This window comes from Chelonoidis abingdonii, chromosome 5 (assembly GCF_003597395.2).
Source record: "Chelonoidis abingdonii isolate Lonesome George chromosome 5, CheloAbing_2.0, whole genome shotgun sequence".
Taxonomy (NCBI): Eukaryota; Metazoa; Chordata; order Testudines; family Testudinidae; genus Chelonoidis; species Chelonoidis abingdonii.
The window spans coordinates 123880728-123903668 of record NC_133773.1 but is presented as its reverse complement, the minus strand read 5'-3'; the positions used below and the strand labels follow the sequence as shown (position 1 = coordinate 123903668).

Below are 22941 nucleotides of genomic sequence, written 5' to 3'. Positions count from 1 at the left end.
GGTTCAGTGTATAGTGGATTTTAATGCAGTCAGTAGTGAAGCCAATGGGGATCTTGTGTGAAGAAGGGTTGCAGGTTCAGTCCCAGAGTTGTTAACGAATCTAGACCCACAGAAGAACCTCAGCGGGATAATGTAATGGTGTCATTATGGTTTATAGACTGAGCCAGATTAGCTCATTTGTGTTATCATGACTGACACATCCACTTCTTGGGTTACTGAGTTTCTTTGTGAGTATGAGAGGAAAACCCTGGCAGAGCTGGCTCCAGGCCACAGCGCGCCAAGCGCGTGCTTGGGGCGGCACGCGGCGGGGGGCGCTCTGCCGGTTGGCGGGAGGGCGGCAGGCGACTCCGGTGGACCTCCCAAAGGCGTGCCTGCGGAAGGTCCGCTGGTACCGCGACTCCGGTGGAGCATCCGCAGGCACGCCTGCGGGAGGTCCACCGGAGCCGTGGGACCACCAGACCCCCCGCAGGGAAGACTGCAGGAAGTCCACCGGAGCTGTGGGACCGGCGAGCGGCAGAGCGCCCCCCGCGGCGTGCCGCCGTGCTTGGGGTGGCGAAATTGGTAGAGCCGGCCCTGAACCCTGGGCTTCTGTTGTTGGAAATATTCATTCCTTTTCTAGAAGAGTTTCTAGACAAAACATCTGCTTTTCAGAATATACACAAAGCATTTCAAATTCCATGGATATTAGCTTTGGTTTGGTTTTGTTTTTGCCAGACTATCTCATTAACCAACTCAGTTTTCACAATGAATGTTTTCCTTGAAACATTATATAGACAAAAGCTGCTATTAAGCAATAATACACAACAAAACAAATACTGTTGGGTAATTCTGCTTTGCAAAGGAAAGCACAGAACAGCAGCTGGAAACAATAAATGGAAGGCTGCCTAGCTGCTCTACATGGCCATTGATAATAATAGAGGGAACTGAAGAGACAGGAGCCACTTTCAGGGACCAGAGCCACCAGTGAAAATGGAAGTGACAAATGTCAAAGGGAGAGGAATTTCCAAGAGACAAGGGAATGAGGCAGCTGGGCAGTATGTCCAGCGACAAAAGGATTAGGTGGCCAAGCAGTGTGTCCAGGGCAGAAGGGAACCAAACGGTAAGACAGCATGTGCAGGGAGAGAGGAGGAGAAAAACACAAGAAGCAGATAAATATTTCCTGGAAAATAGGGCGAGTGAGGAACAGAGTGGAGCAGGTATCACAGCGAAGTGGTGTGATTGCAAATAAGAAGGGGTAGGCAAGATTGTGAATGGCAGGCGTGAAATCCATGAGAGAATGTCCTCTCAAGACCTGGTCCACAGTATGAAGAAGTTTGAGAACCTGAGATATAGATTATGCCTAATCTCCCTTTGCTTTGAAAAATAATTCATAGCAGTATGAGAGGAAGAAGTAATTCTCTCTCCTCTAAACCATACACATTTGGAAGTTTTCCCCACATTATCCTTTATTTTATTACCACTCATTTTAGGACCCTCCGGAAGCCTAGAAGATCAAAGACTAAAGATATTGTGGGTTGGAGACATGGCCATAGTCTCTGTTCTCCTTGAGGCCGAAGCAATCACCCACCCATTGCTTAACAGTGTTGCAGTTACTCTTTCCCTCAAACCACCAGAGGTATTTGCCTCTCTCCTCTTCAGTCTGAATGCCTCCAGAAACAGGTCCTTGGGTGGTATCCTCCATGTCTGACTTGTTCTTAAAGTCACTCTATGAGGAGCTCTTCCAGCTGAATCTTTTAAGCAGAAAACGACAGCGAAATAAATGCATTTTGGCCTCACATAAGGTGCTTTTGAAATCTGTGCTTGGGCAACTACCAGTTTAAAAACAGGAACTGCCAGATTGGCTGGAGCTTTTGACAATGACGCATGTGGCCAGGCTGCTTTTTAACATGCATTTTCCATGAACAATGCTAAATTAGAGGCCTGCAGAACCTTTCTTTTAATGCTTCTTTCATAAGGGAAAGTTAAACCAGCTCAGCTGCAGGTGTAACAGATTAAAATAACAGGTGAGACGGGGTCAGGGAGCATTCAAAACCCCAACAATTTAGAAAGGGATCTAAATAACATGGTGTTACTGAAGAGGAAGGACAGTCTTGTGGCTCAGGCATCGGACTAGGACTCAGGAGATGTGAACTGAGTCCTTGGCTCTGCCACTGTCTTACTGTGTGACCTTGGGCAAATCACTTAACCTCTTTGTGCCTTATTTCTTCAACTTGTGTTCCTTGTCTGAGCCTTTAGCCTGAACCTCTCTAAGGTTTTCAGGGCAGGGGCTGTCTGTACAGTGATTGGCACAGTGCAGTGTTCTCCATCTTCCACCAACTGCATGGAACCACCCCAAGTCCCACCTTGGAGCATGAGTTTGTAGCATGAATTCTTTGGTAAAATCCAGGCTCAGCAGCACCAGTTTGCTGCAGAAGATGTGCCTGAGTGTGTCAAATGCATCTAAGTAGCTTGAAGTCAAGTGGACCTTTTGAGGCAGCCTTATCCTTCAGGAGGTTCATGGGGGGGCATGATACAGTGGGAAACCCAGGGAGAGACCACATATAGTATCTTGTTAGCCCCAGGAACGACTTCACCTGCCTTTTGGTAGTAGAGAACTGGGCACTCTAATAGGGCTGTTCCCTTGCTGGCTAAAGGTCAGATTTGTCCATTCCCCAGGGCACATCCTAAATATTTTGTTTCAGCACAGCCCATTTTACACTTTGCAGAGCTAGCTGTTAGGCCTGCCTCCCTTTGAGACAGCAGGACAGTGGCAATCCACTTGAGATGATGTTCCCTGGTGCTACAGTAGACAATAGTGTAATTGAGATAGGCCTCAGAGTACTGCCAGTGGGGCTGCAATACCCTATCATGAACCACTGGAAGTGGCGGGAGCCCCCATAGAGTCCAAATGGGAGCGTTCAAAACTGAGAGAGGCTAAAAAGGGTGGCAAAGGCTGTATCATCTTTAGACTCTGGTGCCAGTAGCCTTTCATAAAGTCTAGCATGGTTATTAAGCAGGCCCTACCCAGCCTTTCCAGCATCTCATATATTCTGGGCATGGTATATGTTCTGAACCTCGACACGACATTACCCTCTCTAAGATCAATACAAAAGTGAACACACTTGTCAGGTTTGGCTACTAAATCAATGGGGCCACCCCATTCACTTGGTGACTCCTTGACTACCCCTAGCTCTAATATATTTTCTAGCTCCCTCTTCACCATCTCTCACACTCAGATCCAGAATTTTCCTTTCTGTACCTAACATCTGGGATAATTTGTGAATGGTGCTCAGTGAGGTGTGTCCGCCCAAGGTTGACAGTGAGGATATCATAAAAGCTATGGACTAGCTTGCGGGCTTGCTCTCTCTGCAGTATGGTGAGGTTGTCTCCCAGAGTTACAGCAGGACAGACCTCCACCTCTAGTATTTGAGGGCCTTAGTCTAGTTCCTGTGGACTGGGTGGATAAACATTGCCTTTCAGCCATTCCAGGACTTCAGTAAGTTCACATGGTCCACCTGGATGCCTTGTCTCTTTCCAGCTAACCAAATCTCATAATCTTTCCCCACCTAGCACATCTCAAAGGGCCCCTGACATTTAGCCAGCAATATACTCTCAGCACTACGTAGCAATACCAGAGCTTTGTCCCTAGACTGATAAACCCTCTGCCTTGCAATGCTATTGTAATACTGCTCCTGTGTGTGCTTCACAGCCTGTACATTTCTGCTTGGCAAAGGCCCTCATTAACTACAATCTCAGAAGATTCAGGAGACATTAGACTGCATTCTCAGCCTTGGTCCCCTTGATCTTGCCAGGCTCCCTGCACAAGGAACAGAATTCCATGGTGTCACCTTTCATATAGCAACTCAAAAGAAAAGAACTCCATGGAAAACTGGGGCACCTCTCTGACAACAAACAGGAGCAGTAGCAGCAGTTTGTCCTCGTTGTGGAATTTGGCTGTGATGAACTTGCACAGCATTCCCTGTAGGGCTGGTTACAACACTCCACCAACCCACCTGTTTGGGGCTGGCAGATCGAGGTTCTTATGGACTTTAAGCTGGGAGCAAACTTCATTCAATAGCCTTAACATGAAGATGGTGTCTTAATCAGTCAGCATCACCCTGGGGATGCCTACCTGAGAAAACACCTTTAGCAACTCATCTGCAACCATCTGAGCTGACATTGACTGCATGGGAATGGCATTAGGGTACTAGGTGGTGTAGTTCAAGGTAAATAAAATATAGTGGCACCCCCTGGCCATAGGCTCCAGGGGCCAGACGAAATCTACCTCAGTGCAGACAAATGATATATCTACCAGGGAAAGAGGAACAAAGGGGCCCCTTTGAATAGATTGGGGACTCACCAGCTGGCACAAAAAGTGCAATAGTTCTTAATCTTTTGACATATCTCTAGCCAAAATAAATTAGCCAATACTCATTTCTGGTTTGGTTTGTTTTTTCGCACCTAAGTGACCAAACCAAGGTATTTTGTGGGCCAGCCTGAGGAGCTGGGAACCAGCAGTTGTGACTGGCATATCCCCGTTTGGACTCTTTGATCACCTGAATCAGAACATCTCCCTCTAGTTCAAAGTGAGGGTACTGTGCATCCTATACCTCATCCACTAGGGTCCTGTTCACCCTGGCTAGATGCCCACACAAACAGCTACATTCCAGCATTTGTTCTTGCACAAAATCACTGGAGTTGGTGAGAGACTAATTATCCATCAACAGGGTCACCAAAGGTAATAACCCTTGTGTGGATCTATCAGGGGTGTCCAAATTACTCTGGGTCACTGTGTCCTTCTATATTTGTTGCACTGGATCAGGGTCTGTAGGGCCCCTGGGACCTTGAGTTGCCCTAGCCTGTGGTATCTAGGAGTCTGACCTCTGCAGGGTTACCCACAGGGGATTCGAACCACAGTGGGTGGCAGTGGATTTATGGGCCCACCTCCTCAGATCTTATGTGGTAGCAGAATTCACTTCTGGGCAAGATTCTCCTTATGGGTTTTCTACATTAGGGTATTAGGTCAGGATCAACAAAGAGGAAGCTCTTCCCAAGCAGTACATCAGCCTCCTCCTGTGGGATGGAATCAGGCAGGATTGGTTTGCCTCCTGTAGCAGGCCCATTACCGGCCCCCAGGCCTGACCCAGAACCACTGGATATGACAGTTCTTTTGCCCCAGCCACTAACTTCACCGCTCTCCTGTTTATGGATAATTTAAGTTGGATAGTGGCGTTCAGCTGGAAATTCCCATAAACACAACCTATCAGCAACACCCTCAACACCCAATCCTTGGGAAGTTGGGTCTCAATAGCTGTTCATGGAAAAATGTCTGGCCAGATCTGGAGTCAACCAACCCCATTGACTGTAATGGGGATAACTAGAGCACTGAGCTCCCTGAGGAGTGCTGAGGTCTTGGAGAAGCAGGATATGACATCATCACATTCCATAACAGTGCAGGAGTTGTAGCCATGGCCCTCCCACCCACAGCTGAAGCAGATCTGGGCTCCTTCCTGTCTCTAGGGTTGTACCAGTACCCCTCTGGTCGGTATTGGCTGTCAGCCAGGAAGCAGCTTCTGCAGCTCCTCTCTGCTCCCCTTCTCTCATGGGCCCCTTTAATCCTCACCCAACGTACCCGTTGGGAATCATTGTCCCAAAGGAGGAGGAGCTCTAGTGGGGGGCTGTCCCAGCCTATGGAACAGCCTTCCCATGAGCCTCTCAAATCCTTGCATTGTCTCCTCTTTCATGACACCAACACCTTGCACGGGGAAGCCAGTGGACCCACTTCTCCTGATTCAGGTCAGGCAGGTGACCCACAATCTAGTTCAGCCTTCGAAAAGTTCTCAACCAAACACACGCGGTCTCCAGTTTGTCTGCTCCATTCCAGTAAATTCACTCCCAGGGTCCCAGTGGCATGATATGACAGAATGGTTTGAGAACCATGTGCTCGATGATTTCCCTGGGGAACTCAGATTCTGGCATTAGCCACCAGCAGCAAAAGTCTAGGAGGCATTGCACTGTAGCCCAGGGTGAAGGCTTCAGCCTGGTACTGTTGGTGGTAACCCTCTACAGTGAGACCCAGCTGGTTCAAAATAGCATCTTAAGGGCTCTATAATCCCTGACCATTGTGCAGTCTTAGGCCCTATATGCTGCCTGAGCCTCCTGTCAGACAGGGGCCAGCTGGAGGGACCATTGACCCTGGGGCCACTGGTGTAAAATATCTCCAAGTACTCTTCCTGATCATCTTCCGGTCCCATCTTAGTCAGGGCCCCTTCCGCGCTCAGGTCTATAGGGACAATATATCCACCCCTGCTCCTTGGACTCCAGGGGGTCCCCGGTTCACAAGACAGAGGAGGATTTGTAAAAAACAAATCGTGTCAAACTAATCTGATAGCTTTCTTTGATAGGATAATGAGTCTTGTGGATAAGGGAGAAGCGGTGGATGTGGTATACCTAGACCTTAGTAAGGCATTTGATATGGTCTTGCATGATATTCTTATCGATAAACTCGGCAAATACAACTTAGATGGAGCTACTATAAGGTGGGTGCATAACTGGATGGATAACCGTACTCAGAGAGTAGTTACTAATGGTTCTCAATCCTGCTGGAAAGATATAACGAGTGGGGTTCTGCAGGGGTCTGTTTTGGGACCGGCTCTGTTCAATATCTTCATCAACAACTTAGCTATTGGCATAGAAAGTACTCTTATTAAGTTTGCAGATGATACCAAACTAGGAGGGATTGCAACTGCTTTGGAGGATAGGGTCAAAATTCAAAATAATCTGGACAAATTGGAGCAATGGTCTGAGGTAAACAGGATGAAGTTTAATAAAGACAAATGCAAAGTGCTCCACTTACAAAGGAAAAATCAGTTTCACACATACAGAATGGGAACAGACTGTCTAGGAAGGAGTACAGCAGAAAGGGATCTAGGAGTTATAGTGGACCACAAGCTACATATGAGTCAACAGTGTAACGCTGTTGCAAAAAAAGCAAACGTGATTCTGGGATGCATTAACAGGTGTGTCGTGAGCTGCCCATGTTCTCTACCATATGAGATCTGGTGTCATTTTCCCAGCCCAAATAAACAGTCAGATGGCCAATCAGCCAGTCTGGGTCCCTTCCCCTCAGCGACCCATTTATGGGAACTTATACAAAGTTCAAATTAGCACAATAGTAGCAAACCAAGGCAACAGCCACATTCACCATTGGGCATTTCCCACAGCTCTACAAACCTGAGGGCACCGGTGCAGCTCATACTCAGCTATTTTCCCCCATTGCGTTCTCCCAGGCAGCCCTTTAATCTGCTTCACCTAATAGGTCAGGGTTAACTGGCTGCTGCCTGAACCCTGGGCTAAGGAGTGACCTTGTACACGGTCACAAGGTGTAATTCAAAAATCCATGACCCAACTTTGTATAAACATTCAGAGGAAAACGTCGTCACTGGGCTGAAATCATATAAAAAATTCAGCAGAAAAGGATCTGTTTGGAAATTAAGATTTCCCTATCAGGCAACTTACCCATATAGTAGTAGTTTCTATTCCTGCTTTCCTTGTTAAATGTAAACCATAATATATTACTATTTATTTTATTTAATCTATACTAGTGGTCCCCAACGCGGTGCCCGCAGGTGCCATGGCACCTGCTGGGGCATTTATGTGTGCCCATCTAGTGCCCAGCAGGGTAGAGAAGCTGCAGACCCACGTCTGCCGGGGACAGAGAACTCAGGCTGCGGGCACAGTGTTCTCTGATCCCGGCAGGCATGGGGCCTGCCTTGTGCCCAGCAGGGGAGAGAAGCTGTGGCTCCGCGCCGGCCGGAGACAGAGAACTCTGGGGCTGCAGACTGTGGGAGCTGGTGTTCTCGGTCCCCGGCAGGCGCAGGGCTGTGGTTTAAGCTGGAGAGAAGCTGCGGTCCTGTGCCTGCCGGGGATGGAGAACTCTGGGGTTGCAGGCTGCGGGCGCCAGTGTTCTCTGTCCCTGGCAGGCACGGGGCCCGCCTAGTGCCCAGCAGAGGAGAGAAGCTGGGGTCCTACACCTGCTGAGGACAGAGTACTCTGGGGCTGCGGGCACTTGTGTTCTCTGTCCTCGTGGCTTCTCTCATCTCTCTGGATTAATATATTATGTAATATTAAATACGATGTTTTTCATATTATTTAATGTAAAAATACAAAATAAGCCTTGAAAAATTGTTGGCGCCCGCCACACTCTTCTGAAAACATGAATGTGCTACTGGCCACAAAAAGGTTGGGGACCACTGATCTATACCATATATTGCATGGGATGTCCACTGTGGCTGGGTTAATATTGATGTAGAATTATTGGGCCAAATTCTCCTCTGAGTTATAGTGGTATAAATCCAGCATAACTCAAATGAATCAATGAAATACTCCAAATTTGAACATGTGTAACCAAGACCAGAATTTGGCCCATTAACTTAAGTATGTTTGAGTTCATAACTTTAGCATTAGCGTTTGTTTTTGCATGTTTTCATCTGTATGTGTGTAGATACAGCTATCAAGGGAAAAGTAGTTTTAGAAATACCTAAGGCAGATAAATCATTATTCATGTGTACTATATGTACATTCATTCACACACAGAGATAGGGCCTTTTCCAAACCCTATGGACTTTGAATTAGGTCCATAGAGAAATATATGTTTTGAAAACATTTTGTAGAGATAAAATATAGTTCCAAAAATATTTGGTTTTACCTGCCTTCTCTGCGCTGGAAAGGGTCATTGGGGGGGGACAACTGTTTTTGATATCAGGAGCAAAGTTAAATTGGCCCTGGCTGTCCAAGTTTATTATTTAACTAAGCTTTCTGAAGTGTGAATGTGAATGTTCTGGCACAGCTGGACAAGGTTATCTGTAGGATATGTCTGGCATATTGTTAATAGTGAGATACCTGAATATAGATTTGTGGGGGAAGTTTTCTCTGAAAGTCAGTGGGATCTGGATCCCTAAATCTCCTTTGGAAATCTCCTGCTTAGGTGCGTAACAACTTTAGATATTTTTTATCACAAATTGTGATAACAATATCTAACACAATTCTGCCCTTTAACCGCTAGGTGGCACCAGAGACAGCTGCGAAGATAGCAGTTCCATTTTCTTCAAATACACGAAGACTCCTTCCTATCCACCTAAATATTTTATATATTCTCAGCAGTAGCACTAGGTATTTGGATGAGCAAAGTTTTTGCTAGAGCCAAATTGCAAAATGTATGCCTCTCACAGCTCAGCTGCACTCATAAATAACCATTTAGGATGGGCTTTTCAGAAATGTTCAGCATTGCCCTAACTCTGTTCCCACTGAAGCTGTTAAAGCTCCCATTTACTTCACTGGGAGCAGAGTTAGGACAATGCTGAGAACTTTTGAATACCTCATTCTTAGTAAACATATTATCTTCATTAATTTGCCCCCTAAAGCTTTATTGCCTATAGTGTCTCAATAGCAGAGCTGGCTCAATCTCCAAGGAAATCATCCACTTTTTAGTATTTTAAGCTATGTGGATTGCAGACTGCCTCTGTTTTGTTTTTATTTTTGCAGACACTAATGATAAAGTGATGTATTCCAGTTACAAGTGAAATATACCATTTAGCTAGGGCATTATCCACGACCCTCCGGGAAACAGGCTGTGTGCCAGAACGGAATCTGTTCCTCTCAACTCCCTGTCTTGTTCTTGGTCTAGCTTATTCCCAATTTACAGATGGGCAAATGGAGGCACAGAAACTTGTCCAAGGTCACAAAAAAAGATCAGAGGCAGAGCCAGTGATGGTATCCAGGTCTCTAGAATTCCAGGCTAATGCTCTACTCCTTTGCCAGTGGCAGATGCAACTCCCTCATATGCCCCTCCATAGGGAACTAAAACCATCTTACTTTGGACCCATTGGCCAGTTCCTTTTCCGTCTCTACCACCCATCTGCATTGCCCTAATCAGGGCTGGTGCATAGCCTAGATCACCACATGCAGGTTGTGCATAATCTGTGAGCCTGACCACAACTACCTTCCCCTTCTACTCAGAAAGGTGGCAGTTCTGCTGCAGTGAAGGCGTTTTGCAGGCCCGTGCTGCCAGTTGAATTTTTTGTATCATGCTTGCCCACACTGAAGTCAATGGCAAAACTCCAAGTGACTTTAATTGGAGCATAATCAGATCCTACAAAGAAATTGTATACTGTACCCTATATAGTCTCTTCCCATAACTAGCTCTGAATATTCTGTGATACTTATCTTTGGGCAACATGATACAAAAATAACCCCCTTCAGTCTATGGTAGACCTCACTTTGAGGTTTGTGAAAGCTGCACTGACAGATTGTATGCAGCATCGCCCATTAATTGTAGTGTCTGCCATTTCAGCCTCAGAATAGAATCTATGGGTTATATTTAAAAACTCAAATTGTAGCTGAACTTCTGTGGGTAACATTTAGGTCAATTTCAGGTTAACTTCCTTCCTCCTCTGACAAATTCCCAGTTATAAAACAAAATATAATGTCTTTTATGAACCATTTTAAATTGAAATCCATCGGATGTAATTTCCACTCCCTTACCTTTGGGTTTTCTTTGGTGTAACTATTGGTTCCACTAGAATGACTCTGTATTTATGCCCATGTACATGAAATCAGAATTAAGCTAATTTTAAAATAAATGAATAAAACACCGCATACATTTTTTAAATGCTACTGAAGTTTTTCAGCACTGGTCAGTTTTAAGTGTAACTTTAGTTTCTGAAATAAAAGGTTTCATTTCATTTTAACCAAGTGCTCCTATATAAATCTAGCTTTTATTTCAGTGTGTATAAAAGTGTCTATCAAATCAATCTATCCAAACTTTGTATAAGTTATAACATGCTAAAATCTACAGCTATCCAGCACACTTAGCTCTTCATACAATTCATTTGGACTAGATAAAAGTTCCTTTGGACTTAATAAGCAACCAAAAAGTAAATGTGAGAAGATTTTCATAAGCACAAAAACACACACCAGATCGAAAGTTCATCTTCCAACAATCTGAGGCTCACTTTCCTAGAAAGAAAGGCCATAGCGAGAGAGAATCTTCTGTGTTCCCCAAAGCAGGAATTAGAGGGTCCTATTATCAGGACTATCCCAATATTGGGGGCTTTGTCTTATATAAGCAACTATACCCCCCTCCCGGAAAAAACGTGTCCCAATTTTTCACATTTGTTATCTGGTCACTGTAGTCCTATCAATTGTAACTTTGTAAGTACTTCAACAAAGAGACACAGCCACACATGCTCTATGAAATGCTGAGGGGAAAACATTTTACATCCACCATCATCAGATACTTGGTTCTCTATTACAAAGCAACACAGTTGGCTTCCTTCTCACTCGTGCTTAGAACATAAACACGTTCCTAGCATTGGCAGTTTGTGTGTCCTTCCAAAGAGCAATCCGATCCCCACATCGGGGGGGAGAAGGAGTTGTTCATTTCTCCCCCTCCCTCAGCCTGAAGTTTGCTCCCTGTCTGTTTACCTCCAGAAGCAGGGCTGAGGGAAAGGAATGAAGGGGGGCTTGTTAGTTTTTAGCCTTACCTAAAGTTTCCTGGCCAGGTTCACAGCGTGGGACAGGCTCAGTGACCCTAACCAGGGCACTTAGCAGCAGCAGGAGCTTCAGAAGCATGCTGGAGCTCCTTTATGTGCAGTCAGGATAGTGATGTGGCACTAGCTGCTGGAGGAGTTTCTCCACTTTGAGCTTCCACGCCGCGCGCTCGTTCGCTCTCTCTTTCCAAGCTGGAAAGGAAATCAGTGCAATGCAAGTGCATGCCCACGTCTTACAGGATATACGGTCCAGGAATCATATTACAGTTGGCCTTAGTGTTTTGAAAGCAAAGGGTTTTAAGACAGGAGGGAGAGGCCCCTCCCCCTTGGCAGGCTCGCGTTTGATTTTGTTAAAAGCTTCAGGGGGGTCCCACAAGAATCCAGGCGCCTGCTCCTTGAGTGAGGGTCCCTCCAGCGTTTGCTCTTTGTACAGCAGAGCTCCCAAGGGACCTGAGAACTTCCCTCCAGTGTGTGACACAAGAGCTTGCTGAAAGTAACTGCCTGGGAAGGCACCGATTAAAAGAGAGAGGAAACACAGTGGACTCCCGTCCTGTAACTATCTTCCCACAAATGATATTTCATGTGCTAGACTAATTACATATTTAAAACAGAATGCACATTAAACAATGCAGAGCCTTGATGTGGTTACCTATAAGAACAGCGGTAATAGATCAGACCAATGGTCCATCTAGCCCAGTATCTAGGGAGAACATATTTCCCAAAAAGGAAAATGGAACACTACCTGGGGCTAGCCCCCAAGGGCTTCCTTCCTTCCCTCTTCCCTCCCCCCCCCCACCCCCCACAGCGCAGGGTTAGCCTGAGCCCTGCATCACACCCCACAGGGGGCTGATGTCAGTCCCTACCCTGACCTCACCCTCATCCAGGGCCGGTCCCCAGACACACATGGGGCTGGTGTCATCCTCCGCCAACCCCACAAGTTCCTGCCAGGGGGGCTTTTTTGGCAAAACTGGGCATTTGTCCCATTTGTTCTTGCCAAATGCTGATGATCAATTAGCAAGAGCAAATGGGACAAATGCCCAGTTTTGCCAAAGCAGTTGAGACAGCCAGGAAAGGGCGTTGAAAAGGGACTGTCCTGGCCAAAACAAGACATATGGTCACCCTACTCATATCCTGTCTTCCAACAGCAGTTAGTGCCAGATGCTTCAGAGAGAATGAACAGAACAGGGCAATTATAAAGTGATCCAACCCCTCTGGCTTAGTCCTAGGTGCTGGAAATCAGAAGTTTAGGGATACCCAGAGCAGGCAGTTGTGTCTGTGGCTATCTTGCCTAAATTGATAGACCTATCCTCAATGAATTTATCTAATTCTTTTTTGAGCCCACTTATAATTTTGGCCTTCACAACATCCGCTGACAATGAGCTCCACATGTTGACCGTGTGTTGTCTGAACAAGTGCATCTTTGTATTTGTTTTAAACCTGCTCCTTATTAATTTCATCGAGTGCCCCCTGGTTCTTGTGTTATACGAAGGGGTAAAACACACTTTCTTATTCACTTTCTCCATGCCATTTCTTCCATGCAGCTAGAATGCAAAGCTATAAAATAGTGACCAGCTTCCTTCTGTGCACATCCCTCATGCATATACAGTTTTGCTTAATAAAAAAGCTACTTTACATTTTTTTAAAAAGTCGATAGGTGTTTTATAGGAATATTTCATATTTGCTTTTTCCAGAAACTGGAAAAAAATCTAGAAAAAATGTTTTAATTGCTGTGTAGATCTGTATTAATTTCCCTTTTAAATTATTTTGAGTCCAATTTTATTTTAAACTTGAGAATATACCTTACATATTTTACACTGATCATAAGTAAGTGTAACCTGGGAACTAGAAGAAGGTTTCTAACCATCAGTGGAGTGAGGTTATGGCACAGCCTTCCCATAGCAAGAGTGAGGCAAACAACCTGAAATGGATTTTGATAAATTTATGAACAGGACTATATGATGGGGTTGCAGGGGACTAGACTGAAAGACTCTTTCCTGGCCTATGTCCCTATGTTCCCATCTTAAAAAGTTTACATTAGAAAAATTTGTAGGGCTATATTCTTGGCTAGTGAAAAGCAGGTTAGTGTCATTAAAGTGGAATGGACCACCTCCAATTTATAACAGCCAATAGCTCAAATGGAAGTTATGGGTTTAATGGAGAAAGTATTGGATGAAGGTCTGTTCAGTTCAGTTAGATAGGTTATGTGGGCTAAAGGGTTAACATAACCCAGTCACTTTTCAACATTAAACAGTGTTAAACAAAGTCCTGGGCCTGGTATAGAGAGACCTCAGCTGCTTAATTCCTTGGCAAACACACCATTAAAAATCCCTTTCACCTTTTATTAAAGATGCAAAAAAGAAAGAAAAAACAATGAAAGCATTTGAAATAGAAAGTATTCAGTAAGGCTTTCATTTTAACAACATCCCCTGTTCCCTTTCCCTTAGCTGGAGAGAGTTTTAGCAGGAACAATCCAGTCTCAGAGATGGTTTTAAAAATGATAATAACTGTCCTTTTGGGTAAAAGAGAAGAAATGAGTTGAGATGGGCTGGAGTTGTTATTAAAGTCTGACCCTGTTTCATCCCAGATGTGTTTGAGATTTAGCCGGAGCCAGTAGGAGTGGCGATGTTGTCTGGGTCCCTCTCTCTGGCCCAGTCTGGTCAGGACATCCCTGAGGATTAGGACAAAGAAGGTCCAGAGTCCCAGGAGCCAGTGGGTGCGGCAGCCATGATGGTGAAGCTCATTCCAATAGCATTGGTCTGTTCTTCCAATTGTTCTCAAAGTCTCTTTCTTTAAGGACCCACAAGGGGAGTGGTGGGTGGGGAATAGCCCATTTCCTGGTTATTTAGCCCACCATTTAGGTCTAATAGTCAACACACCAATTTTGGTTCTTTAATTTCCAGTTCCACGTCTTCTGTTTTTACTAAGCATGATTTTAATACAGTTATTTGAGCAGGCCTCTTTTGTTTAGACTAATTCACATTTTCTGTCTCCTTTACGTACCTTTTCCCATGAACATTTATTATTATTATGCGTCATTGTGACATTTTATGAACTTTCACATACTTTTTACAGTTGATCTTACAGTTAGGGTTAATTTGTCAGCCCAATCATCAATCAGTTCTATGGCCTGTTTTCTGCAGGAGATCAGCCTCGCTGATCATCATGGTCCCTTCTGGCCTTAGCAGCTAATAAACTATAACTTCTAAAACAGTGATTCTCAACCAGGAGTATGCATACCCCTGAGGGTATACACAGGTCTTCCAGGAGGTACATCAACTCATCTAAATATTTGCCTAGTTTTACAACGGGCTACATAAAAAGCACTAGCAAAGTCAGTGCAAACTAAAATTTCATACAATGACTTGTTTATACTGCTCTCTATATAATACATTGAAATATAAGTACAATGTTTATATTCCAATTGATTTATTTTATAATTACATGGTAAAAATGAGAAAGGAAGCATTTTTCAGTAAGATGGTGCTGTGACGTTTTTGTATTTTTATGTCTGACTTTGTAAGCAAGTGGATTTTAAATGAGGTGTAACTTGGGGGTTGGCAAGACAAATCAGCCTCCTGAAAGCGGGTCCAGTAGCCTGGAAAGGTTGAGAGCCACTGTTCTAAAATAACTTCCCTGATGCTGTGATAAAAGGAAGACAAGCTAATCATCTGTTCAAAATTAAATGATGCATTTATCTGTATCTTTCTGAGTGAACCCTTGGACATTTGAGGCAGTATAACATAGTTAGTTACAGTCAGCTATATGATATGGATAGTTACAGTCAGTTTTATGACTGACTAATTAATTACGAGTAGGTAGTTACAGTTAGAACATACATCCAAAATTTGAAAAAAAGAAGCAAAAACAATGTGGGACTAATGATTTTGTGAGTACCCTGATCACATTGTTCACATGTGGCATCATACTCCCTCCCTTTTTGTCTTTCAGCTTGTAAAGCCTATATGGCAAGGACTGTAACTTCATAAATGTCTCTACAGTGGCTAATATGCAGTGTAGTTGTACGCAGAGAGAAAAGGTGGATGAAGTGATATCTGACCTAGCAGTCCTCATCCTCAAAGGGAACAGCACAACACTTTCAAAAAGATGAGCCTGGGCACTTAAATGTATTGCTCAGCTAGACACTAAAAAGAATAGACTGAACAGAGATACTGGATTTATTGCTTATTACAACAATCCGTAGCCCACTTGATCCGCCTTTGTCCTGTGACTGCAGAGAGGTTAATGGATAAACATTATGGGGCAGATTCTCTTTCCTGCTCTGGCCCTTCTGTGCCATGATGGTGATGCAAGAGCCTTGAATAGGCCATATCTAGCCAGGTGAGAATTCCCCAGCTCTGTGGGAGATCTCTGGTGATGTAAAGCTACTTTCCTCTCCTTGCCCTGTGTAGGAGATGGTGGGGGAGGGAGGAATGCTGTAATAATTGGGGCCTCTTAGGGCTACCCCAACTGTTGGAAAGTGGAGAAAAGTTTATAAAATGTTCCAGTCATCTATAACAAAAGTTGATGGGAAAAGGGAACAAAAGGTTTTGTTAGTCCAAGCAAAAAGTCTAGTGATATAACTTAAGGACTGTACTCAGGTCATGTCTGGTAAACAAGAGGGGCGTGGGACTCAACCCCATGCTCTGAGTGTCCCTAGCCTCTGCTTGCTGGAAGTTGGGAATGGGCGACAGAGGATGGATCACTTGATGATTACCTGTTCTGTTCATTCCCTCTGGGGCAGCTGGCATTGGCCATGGTTGGACGACAGGATACTGAGCTAGACGGACCATTGGTCTGACCCAGTATAACCATTTTTTTATTCTTAAATCAATGGACAATAATTGGTGTGTCAAAAATTAAACCTAATTGTTCAGCAGAATAATGAGCCCAAGGGCTATTCCAACCATCACTGCCTTTTGAGATCCTAAAAAAAACTTTGGAGGAGAACAAGCAAATTAACTGGTTGGTTGGTGGAGACAGTGGTCTGGGAAGGAGCAATCATTACCATAATGGCTGCCATTCCTATCATCTTCTGGGTCCTGGAGATCCACATGGAATCATTGGGCCTTTGTTGACCTGATCCTGAATGATGTCCTCATCAGACTGGGCCAGTGAAAAGAACCCAGATGTCATTGTCACCTCCATCAGCTTCTGCTAAATCCCAAATGCCACGTGGCTGTCACACACCCCTGCATAGGGCCTTTTCTTTCCACACTTTATTTCTTCTCTCTCCTTTCCCTTTCCTTTTGCCTTCTGTCTAATAAGATCCTGTCCTAGCCAGCCAGGTCTGTATATTTTGCTACACTCCTGTGAGCCTGTGACAAGTAAGGCAATTAAAAGCAATGCCCTAAACAGCCCAATGCAAGTATGACTTTGCCAGGTTTCAAAGTGGCTAAGACCATATGCTGTGTCAATGTTTTTCCAGCAGCGAGGTTGCAAGTGAGAGTCAGCACCGGAGATGGAATCTGTGTTTCTCTCTTCACTGTTCTCTTTTCCCTTTTGTGTGTGTTTGTCTTGTTTGGTCTTCTTACAAGTGGGCTGGACTTTAACAACAATAACAGTAGCAATGACAACAGCTCCAGCCCATCTCAGCCTACTTTTCCTCTTTCCCCCCAAAACAATGATGTTTTCTTTATAGAAACTCTTTACCGCTAAAGGCAAAGGGAATAAGGAGTATTGTTAAAACAAAAGCCTTTATCTAATACTTCATATTTCACATACTTTAACTGTTTTTCCTTCTTTTTTGTATCTTTAATAAAAAGGTTTAAATGATGTTTAATTATGTGTTTGCCTTGGCACTAAGCAGGCTGAGGTCTCTGTATTTGAAACCCTGAGCCATGTTTAACTGTTTAGTGTTGTATAGCGACAGGGTCACTTTAACACTTTTGAATCTTGAATTTTGATTATAGTAATGATCACAAAAGGGGCATGGAAGGGGTGTGGCCAGAGCATGCTGCGCACCAGCTAGCATATGGTCCTTTGGGGACAATAACCTGCTTGCAGGGTGTAGAACATCCCTGTAGTGCTGAGTGGATCTTGGCCTAACAGAGAATCAAGCCCTCTAATCATAGTAGACTGACTCACACTGATGACTATCAAATATAATTGTAAGTAAAATACGGCACAGTATGGTAATGTAATCAAAGGGTAACTACCTCCTCCCACAGATAAGCCCACAGGAGGGTCCAACAGGACAAGAAAATACCACTAGCTTCTGCTGAAGCACATGATTCCTCATGGAATTTGGAATGGGTGAGGCAACCAGGTAGGTTCTGGGGATCAGCAGAATAGGAATTCCTGTTGCTCCCTAGATGTGCAGAGGCAGGAGACATTTACATGAACATCTCCTGCTTCCTTGCTGCTCCAATACTTCCTTCTAGATCTGAGGAATGCAAGATCCATGCTGGGTACCAAAACACTATAGTGAAGTGCACCATAGACATGTGTGATAACTACAACAAAGGTCATAAGCAATTAATCAAAAAAAAATTCTAGGGAGAGGCATTCCATTCGTATGGCTCTTTTCCGATCATCTCTGGGTATGCTCCATTCTAAAAGAGTTCCACTTTAGCCCTGGTAAGCTCCCTGAAACTGATGGGGTTGCTCAGATTTTATTTGATGGTTGAATTTGGCCCAAATTGCCTCTAGAACTGTTGATTTTTTCCCCATTAAATCTCTTAGTTTCCACCAGTTAAAAGGGCAAAATCTACAACCCTTACTCACCTCGAGTGGCCCCTGATCACATGATTAGAAGTGTTCATTTCAATACTATTCAAGGTGAGTAAGGGTTGCAGAACTGATCCCTAAATGTGTGGCTCCTAAAAGCTTTCCTATGTCCCACTGCTTTTTCTATAGTGCCTTCTGATGTCCTTCCCATTGTCTCCCATTACTATGCCTGGACCAAATTTCTTCCCTGGATTATTTTTTCCTCTCCGTAATACAATTTTTCAGGTTCCCTGCACATATTTACATACCACAGATTCTGTAACATACATTTTCAGCAGCTAAGCAGATCAGCAAACAGAAGCCCAGTTTATTGGGTTCTCCCAAATCATTCTGTAAACCACTGTATCCAGCTTTCAGCAGCTGCATTAACTCTGCTTTTGTTTTTATAACAACTTGACCCTATTGTCAAATACTAATAAAATAAAGTAATGATTGCCTGTCATTCTGGGAATACTTATTCCGATTATTTTGGAAATAACCACAGCTATCAATTATTTCTCTAAAGGAAGTATTCTGGGGAGCCACTACATTAGATCAACTTTCTTTCTGAAAAAGATTTTATGCATTTAAAATGGTATTGTATGTTTATCATAAGCATTCCCAAATCTGGACCTTAGCGTCCAGAAATCTGGGTGCCTGCATGAACCCCTCTAAGCTTAATTACCAGCTCAGATTTGATCTTGCTGCCACCAGCCAAAAATTCCGGGGTTTTGGCTCCCTCTGGTCTCCCCAAACCCTTCCCTGGGGAACCCCAACGACTGCCAGAAGCCTGAGTCTTACCAAAAAGGGAAATAACCCACTCCTTCCCCTCTCTCTCCCCCCAGACATTTTCCTCTCTGGGGTAACCTGAGAATTACTGTACCCTCTTTACAATATAATCCCAAGAAGCCTGCTCTCTCCTTCACAAGAGACAACCAAATACCAAAGGAAACAGAATAATGATTCTACTTCTCTCCCCTCTCACCCAATGGCCCTAGGTTCTGCAGAGCTTCACCCTCCGTAGATCTAATCACACAAGAGAATTTCCCTCCCTTCGTTCCTAGCCTACCACAGGAGAGGAAAAACTCAAACAAGTTTAAAAGAAAACTTTATATATAAAAGAAAGAAAACTAAAATATGAATCTCTCACAAGCTGACAAATACACAGGCTATTGCTTAAAAGAAAAAATATGAATTAAACAGCCTTATTCAAAAGAGATCCATTTAAACATTCCAGCAACTACACACGTAAATACAAAAAAGAAAATAAAGCCTATGTTTTTTCACTTTGTACTTACAACTTTGAAACTGAAGATTAGAAGCTTACAGATAGAAAAGATCCCTTCTCATAGCTGAGAGCCAGACAAAGACACAGAGACAAACATTCCTCCCTGACTTTGAAAAATCTGGTTTTCTGATTGGTCCTCTGGTCAGGTGTGTGGGTCCCTTTGTTAACCCTTTACAGGTAAAAGAAACATTAACCCTTAGCTATCTGTTTATGACAATGTTGTATGTAGTTCATTTGCCTGTCCCAACAGACAAGCTGTCATGTGCAGTGAAAGAGATCTATATAGCAGTATCAAACAGAAGACAATAAAGGGCCAACTCCTCAGCTGACTTCAACAGACCTCTGCCCATTTACACTAGCTGAGAATCTGGGCCCCAGTGTTTTAACAGAAATTCTGTACCTGGTTTGACTGTCTTTGCCTTGTGAGCATCTGACACTCAGAAAGTTAAAGGGCCAGCATTCTGTATTACAGCAGCACTTAGAGACCCCAACAGAGACCATGTCACCATTATACTAAGCACTATACTAAATATGTAATGTGAGACAGTTTGTTCACTTTCCTTTTATTTAGGGGAATTAAGCTCAGTGGATCAAATTCTGCCCTCATTTATATACATTCATCCCTCTGGCCTGGTCTGCCCTTGAAGGCACAGTGCAGGATGGCTCAAAACACATTCAAGGTAAGTAGAAAACAGTGTAACCCAGGCATTGCACTTCCCACAGCGTGGGTGGGACCTAAGGCGTAAGGAGGGGAATCAGTTGTCAGAATTAAACTCTAAAAAACATAAATAAATAAATACCCACTTTCCCTCAAAGAGACTGGATTGTAGGAATGTACATTTAAGACTGAGAGAATCAATTGCTGATAGTCCCAGGAACAGTTATACTCATGTCTGGTGGATTTTGTCAGTTTGCAGGAAGCTCCTACAGTTTTATTGCTATTTCATTAGCTTTAAAAGTTGGCAACAAAACAAATTAGCCCAGGCAAAAATCTGTTACCCACCACCTCCACCATAAATACAGGTGTCTCCCTTCTTCAGGGTCAGGCACCCCCAACTCCTGCACACCTCTGAACAGACTCTCTATGTCTCTCACTCGCTCACACCTCTTATGTCACTCTCATGCATTACACACCCACATACACATTCTCGACTTTCTTGTGTGTGGACGCATGCTCGCACCTCGACTATTACACACAAACATGCACACTCCCCACATCACAAAAACACACTTCCCATATGTTTCTCACACACCTCCACCCCCCACGTGACACCGCCTCATCTTTCACTCACTGATTTGACTCATTCTGATTTACCCCATTCATTCTTACCCACATAGTCATAGGTACACAGGAATTGTCACACTGGATCAGACCAAAGGCTCATCTAGTCCATATCCTTTCTCAAACAGTGGCTAGTACTGGATGCTTCAGAGGAAGATGCAAGAAACCCCACAATAGGCAGAAATGGGATAATCTGCTCCCATGGAGGTCTCATCTTAACCCAGAATACCGAGACTGTCTTAAGCCCTAATGCATGAGATTTAATATTGCTTCCAAATTTTTCTTAGCATTAACCATTATAACTTGGATTATTCTTGTTACTGTACAAATGACCAATCTCTCTGTGAATCTTTCTAAATTCTTGCCCTCAACAACCACCTGTGGCAATGAATTCCACAGTCTATGCATTGTGTAGAAGTATTTCCTTATATCAATTTTTAATTTGCCACCTTCACCTTATTCTTTTTTTGGGAGCCTGGGAGAGCACAAGCTCCCAATGTCCCTTCTCTAGGCCATTCACTATTTTATGTACTTTTATCAGAATTCCTCTTATTTGTCTCCTTTCTAAGGTAACCAATCCTAATCTTTATACCCCAATCCCAATATCTTTCTATAGGATTAAGTATCAGAGGGGTAGCCATGTTAGTCTGGATCTGTAAAAGCAGCAAAGAATCCTGTGGCATCTTATAGACTAACAGACGTTTTGGAGCATGAGCTTTCGTGGGTGAATACCCACTTCGTCAGATGCACGCATGCTCCAAAATGTCTGTTAGTCTATAAGGTGCCACACGGTTGTTTGCTGCTTTTTCTATAGGATTGTTTTTTTTCATTCCCCTACCATTCTTGTTGGGTCCTGCTTCATATCTAGGGCTCCTATGTGCTACAGAAATAGAAATTGTTATCCTCATCATCTGAGATGGGTGACCCGGAACCATTACCAGCCTAGTCACTTACTCCTCCAATCATCCAGTATTTATCCTAATCTAATAAGCCACTCTTTGTTATCCAGATGTGACATTGTATGATTGAAAAATTACAGCTGGGGATCTGCCCTCACCTGCCCAGACGCAGCTGCTGAAGCAGAAGCAGTGAGAATGGTATTAGTGAAAAACAAGCTGTGGTTTGAACATGAACAAAAAGTGGCAGATCTTCAATTGCAGGAAAAGCAAAATATAGCTGATATGGACAAAGAAGCAAGCCCTGATTTAGGGGGTGACCCTAAACTGAACCTCACTTGCTAACCAGGGGGTAAGGATGCCAAATCCCAGTGAAGGAGAGAGTTGGTGGGGGAGACAGGTGTTCTTATCTGGTAGCATAGACTTTGCCCAAAGACTCCTTTCCAGAATTCAATGATAGAGCTGATTGGACTCAACTGAAAGTCCATGTTTCAGGCTGGTGATTCCCAGAGGTAACGTCAAGGCCTTGTGTGAGGACAGTGAAAGACAGCATAGAGACTGTACTAGCCGTGAAGTTCCCCACTAATTGCTGAAATCACTGAGTGCAGGGTTCTAACATTTAACATAATCATTGTGGGAGGACCAAGCAGCAGTGGCTAGTAGCAGCAGAGAGACAGTGGCAAGCAGTGTCAGAGAAGCAATGGCAGCAATAGCCAGCAGCTGCAGAGGGACAGCAGCCAATAGTGGCAGCAAAGAGAGGCAGCAGAGGCATGGCTTGATTCCCCTGCTCAACCCCTGCTCCAGGAGACAGAGGTGAACCCCCATGAGCTCTCCTCCTGACCTCTGGGTCTTCACTAACCAAGGACCACCAACTGTGAGTGGGGTGTTGCAAGAGAGAGGGGAGTGATGTCTTAAAGGGGCATTTATTCTTTGGACTGAGGCAAAGGACAATGCCCAGTACCCGCTGGTGTTGAGTTTGCTTACAGTAACATGCTTTTGCAAGTGGTTGTGGTGTTTTCCCAAATTAATGCCAAGTTCCCTTTCCCTCCTAATAAAAGTTCTTTTGTTATACACAAACTCAGTGCTTGAGAGAGGGGAAGTATTGCCTTGTGGACGCACCCAGAGGTGGTGTTAATTGTTCCCCAATCATTAGCTGATAGCTCAAGCCAGTTCTGTTTTGTATTGTTAAGAGGAAACCCGGCGACTGAACTCAGCCATGTTGCTGCCAATTGCACCTGGAAG

At 44.1% G+C, this 22941-nt stretch overlaps 1 protein-coding gene across 1 annotated transcript in view; it reads right to left on the bottom strand.

The window, feature by feature from the left end:
* Nucleotides 1-11886, bottom strand: part of CPZ (carboxypeptidase Z) — a 61065-nt gene extending 49179 nt beyond the window's left edge. Inside the window, exon 1 of the mRNA XM_032767229.2 lies at nt 11523-11886. Within this exon, the coding sequence (XP_032623120.1) occupies nt 11523-11610 (88 nt within the window). The 5' untranslated portion in view covers nt 11611-11886. The remainder of the gene's footprint in view (nt 1-11522) is intronic.
* Nucleotides 11887-22941: the final 11055 nt, after the last annotated feature.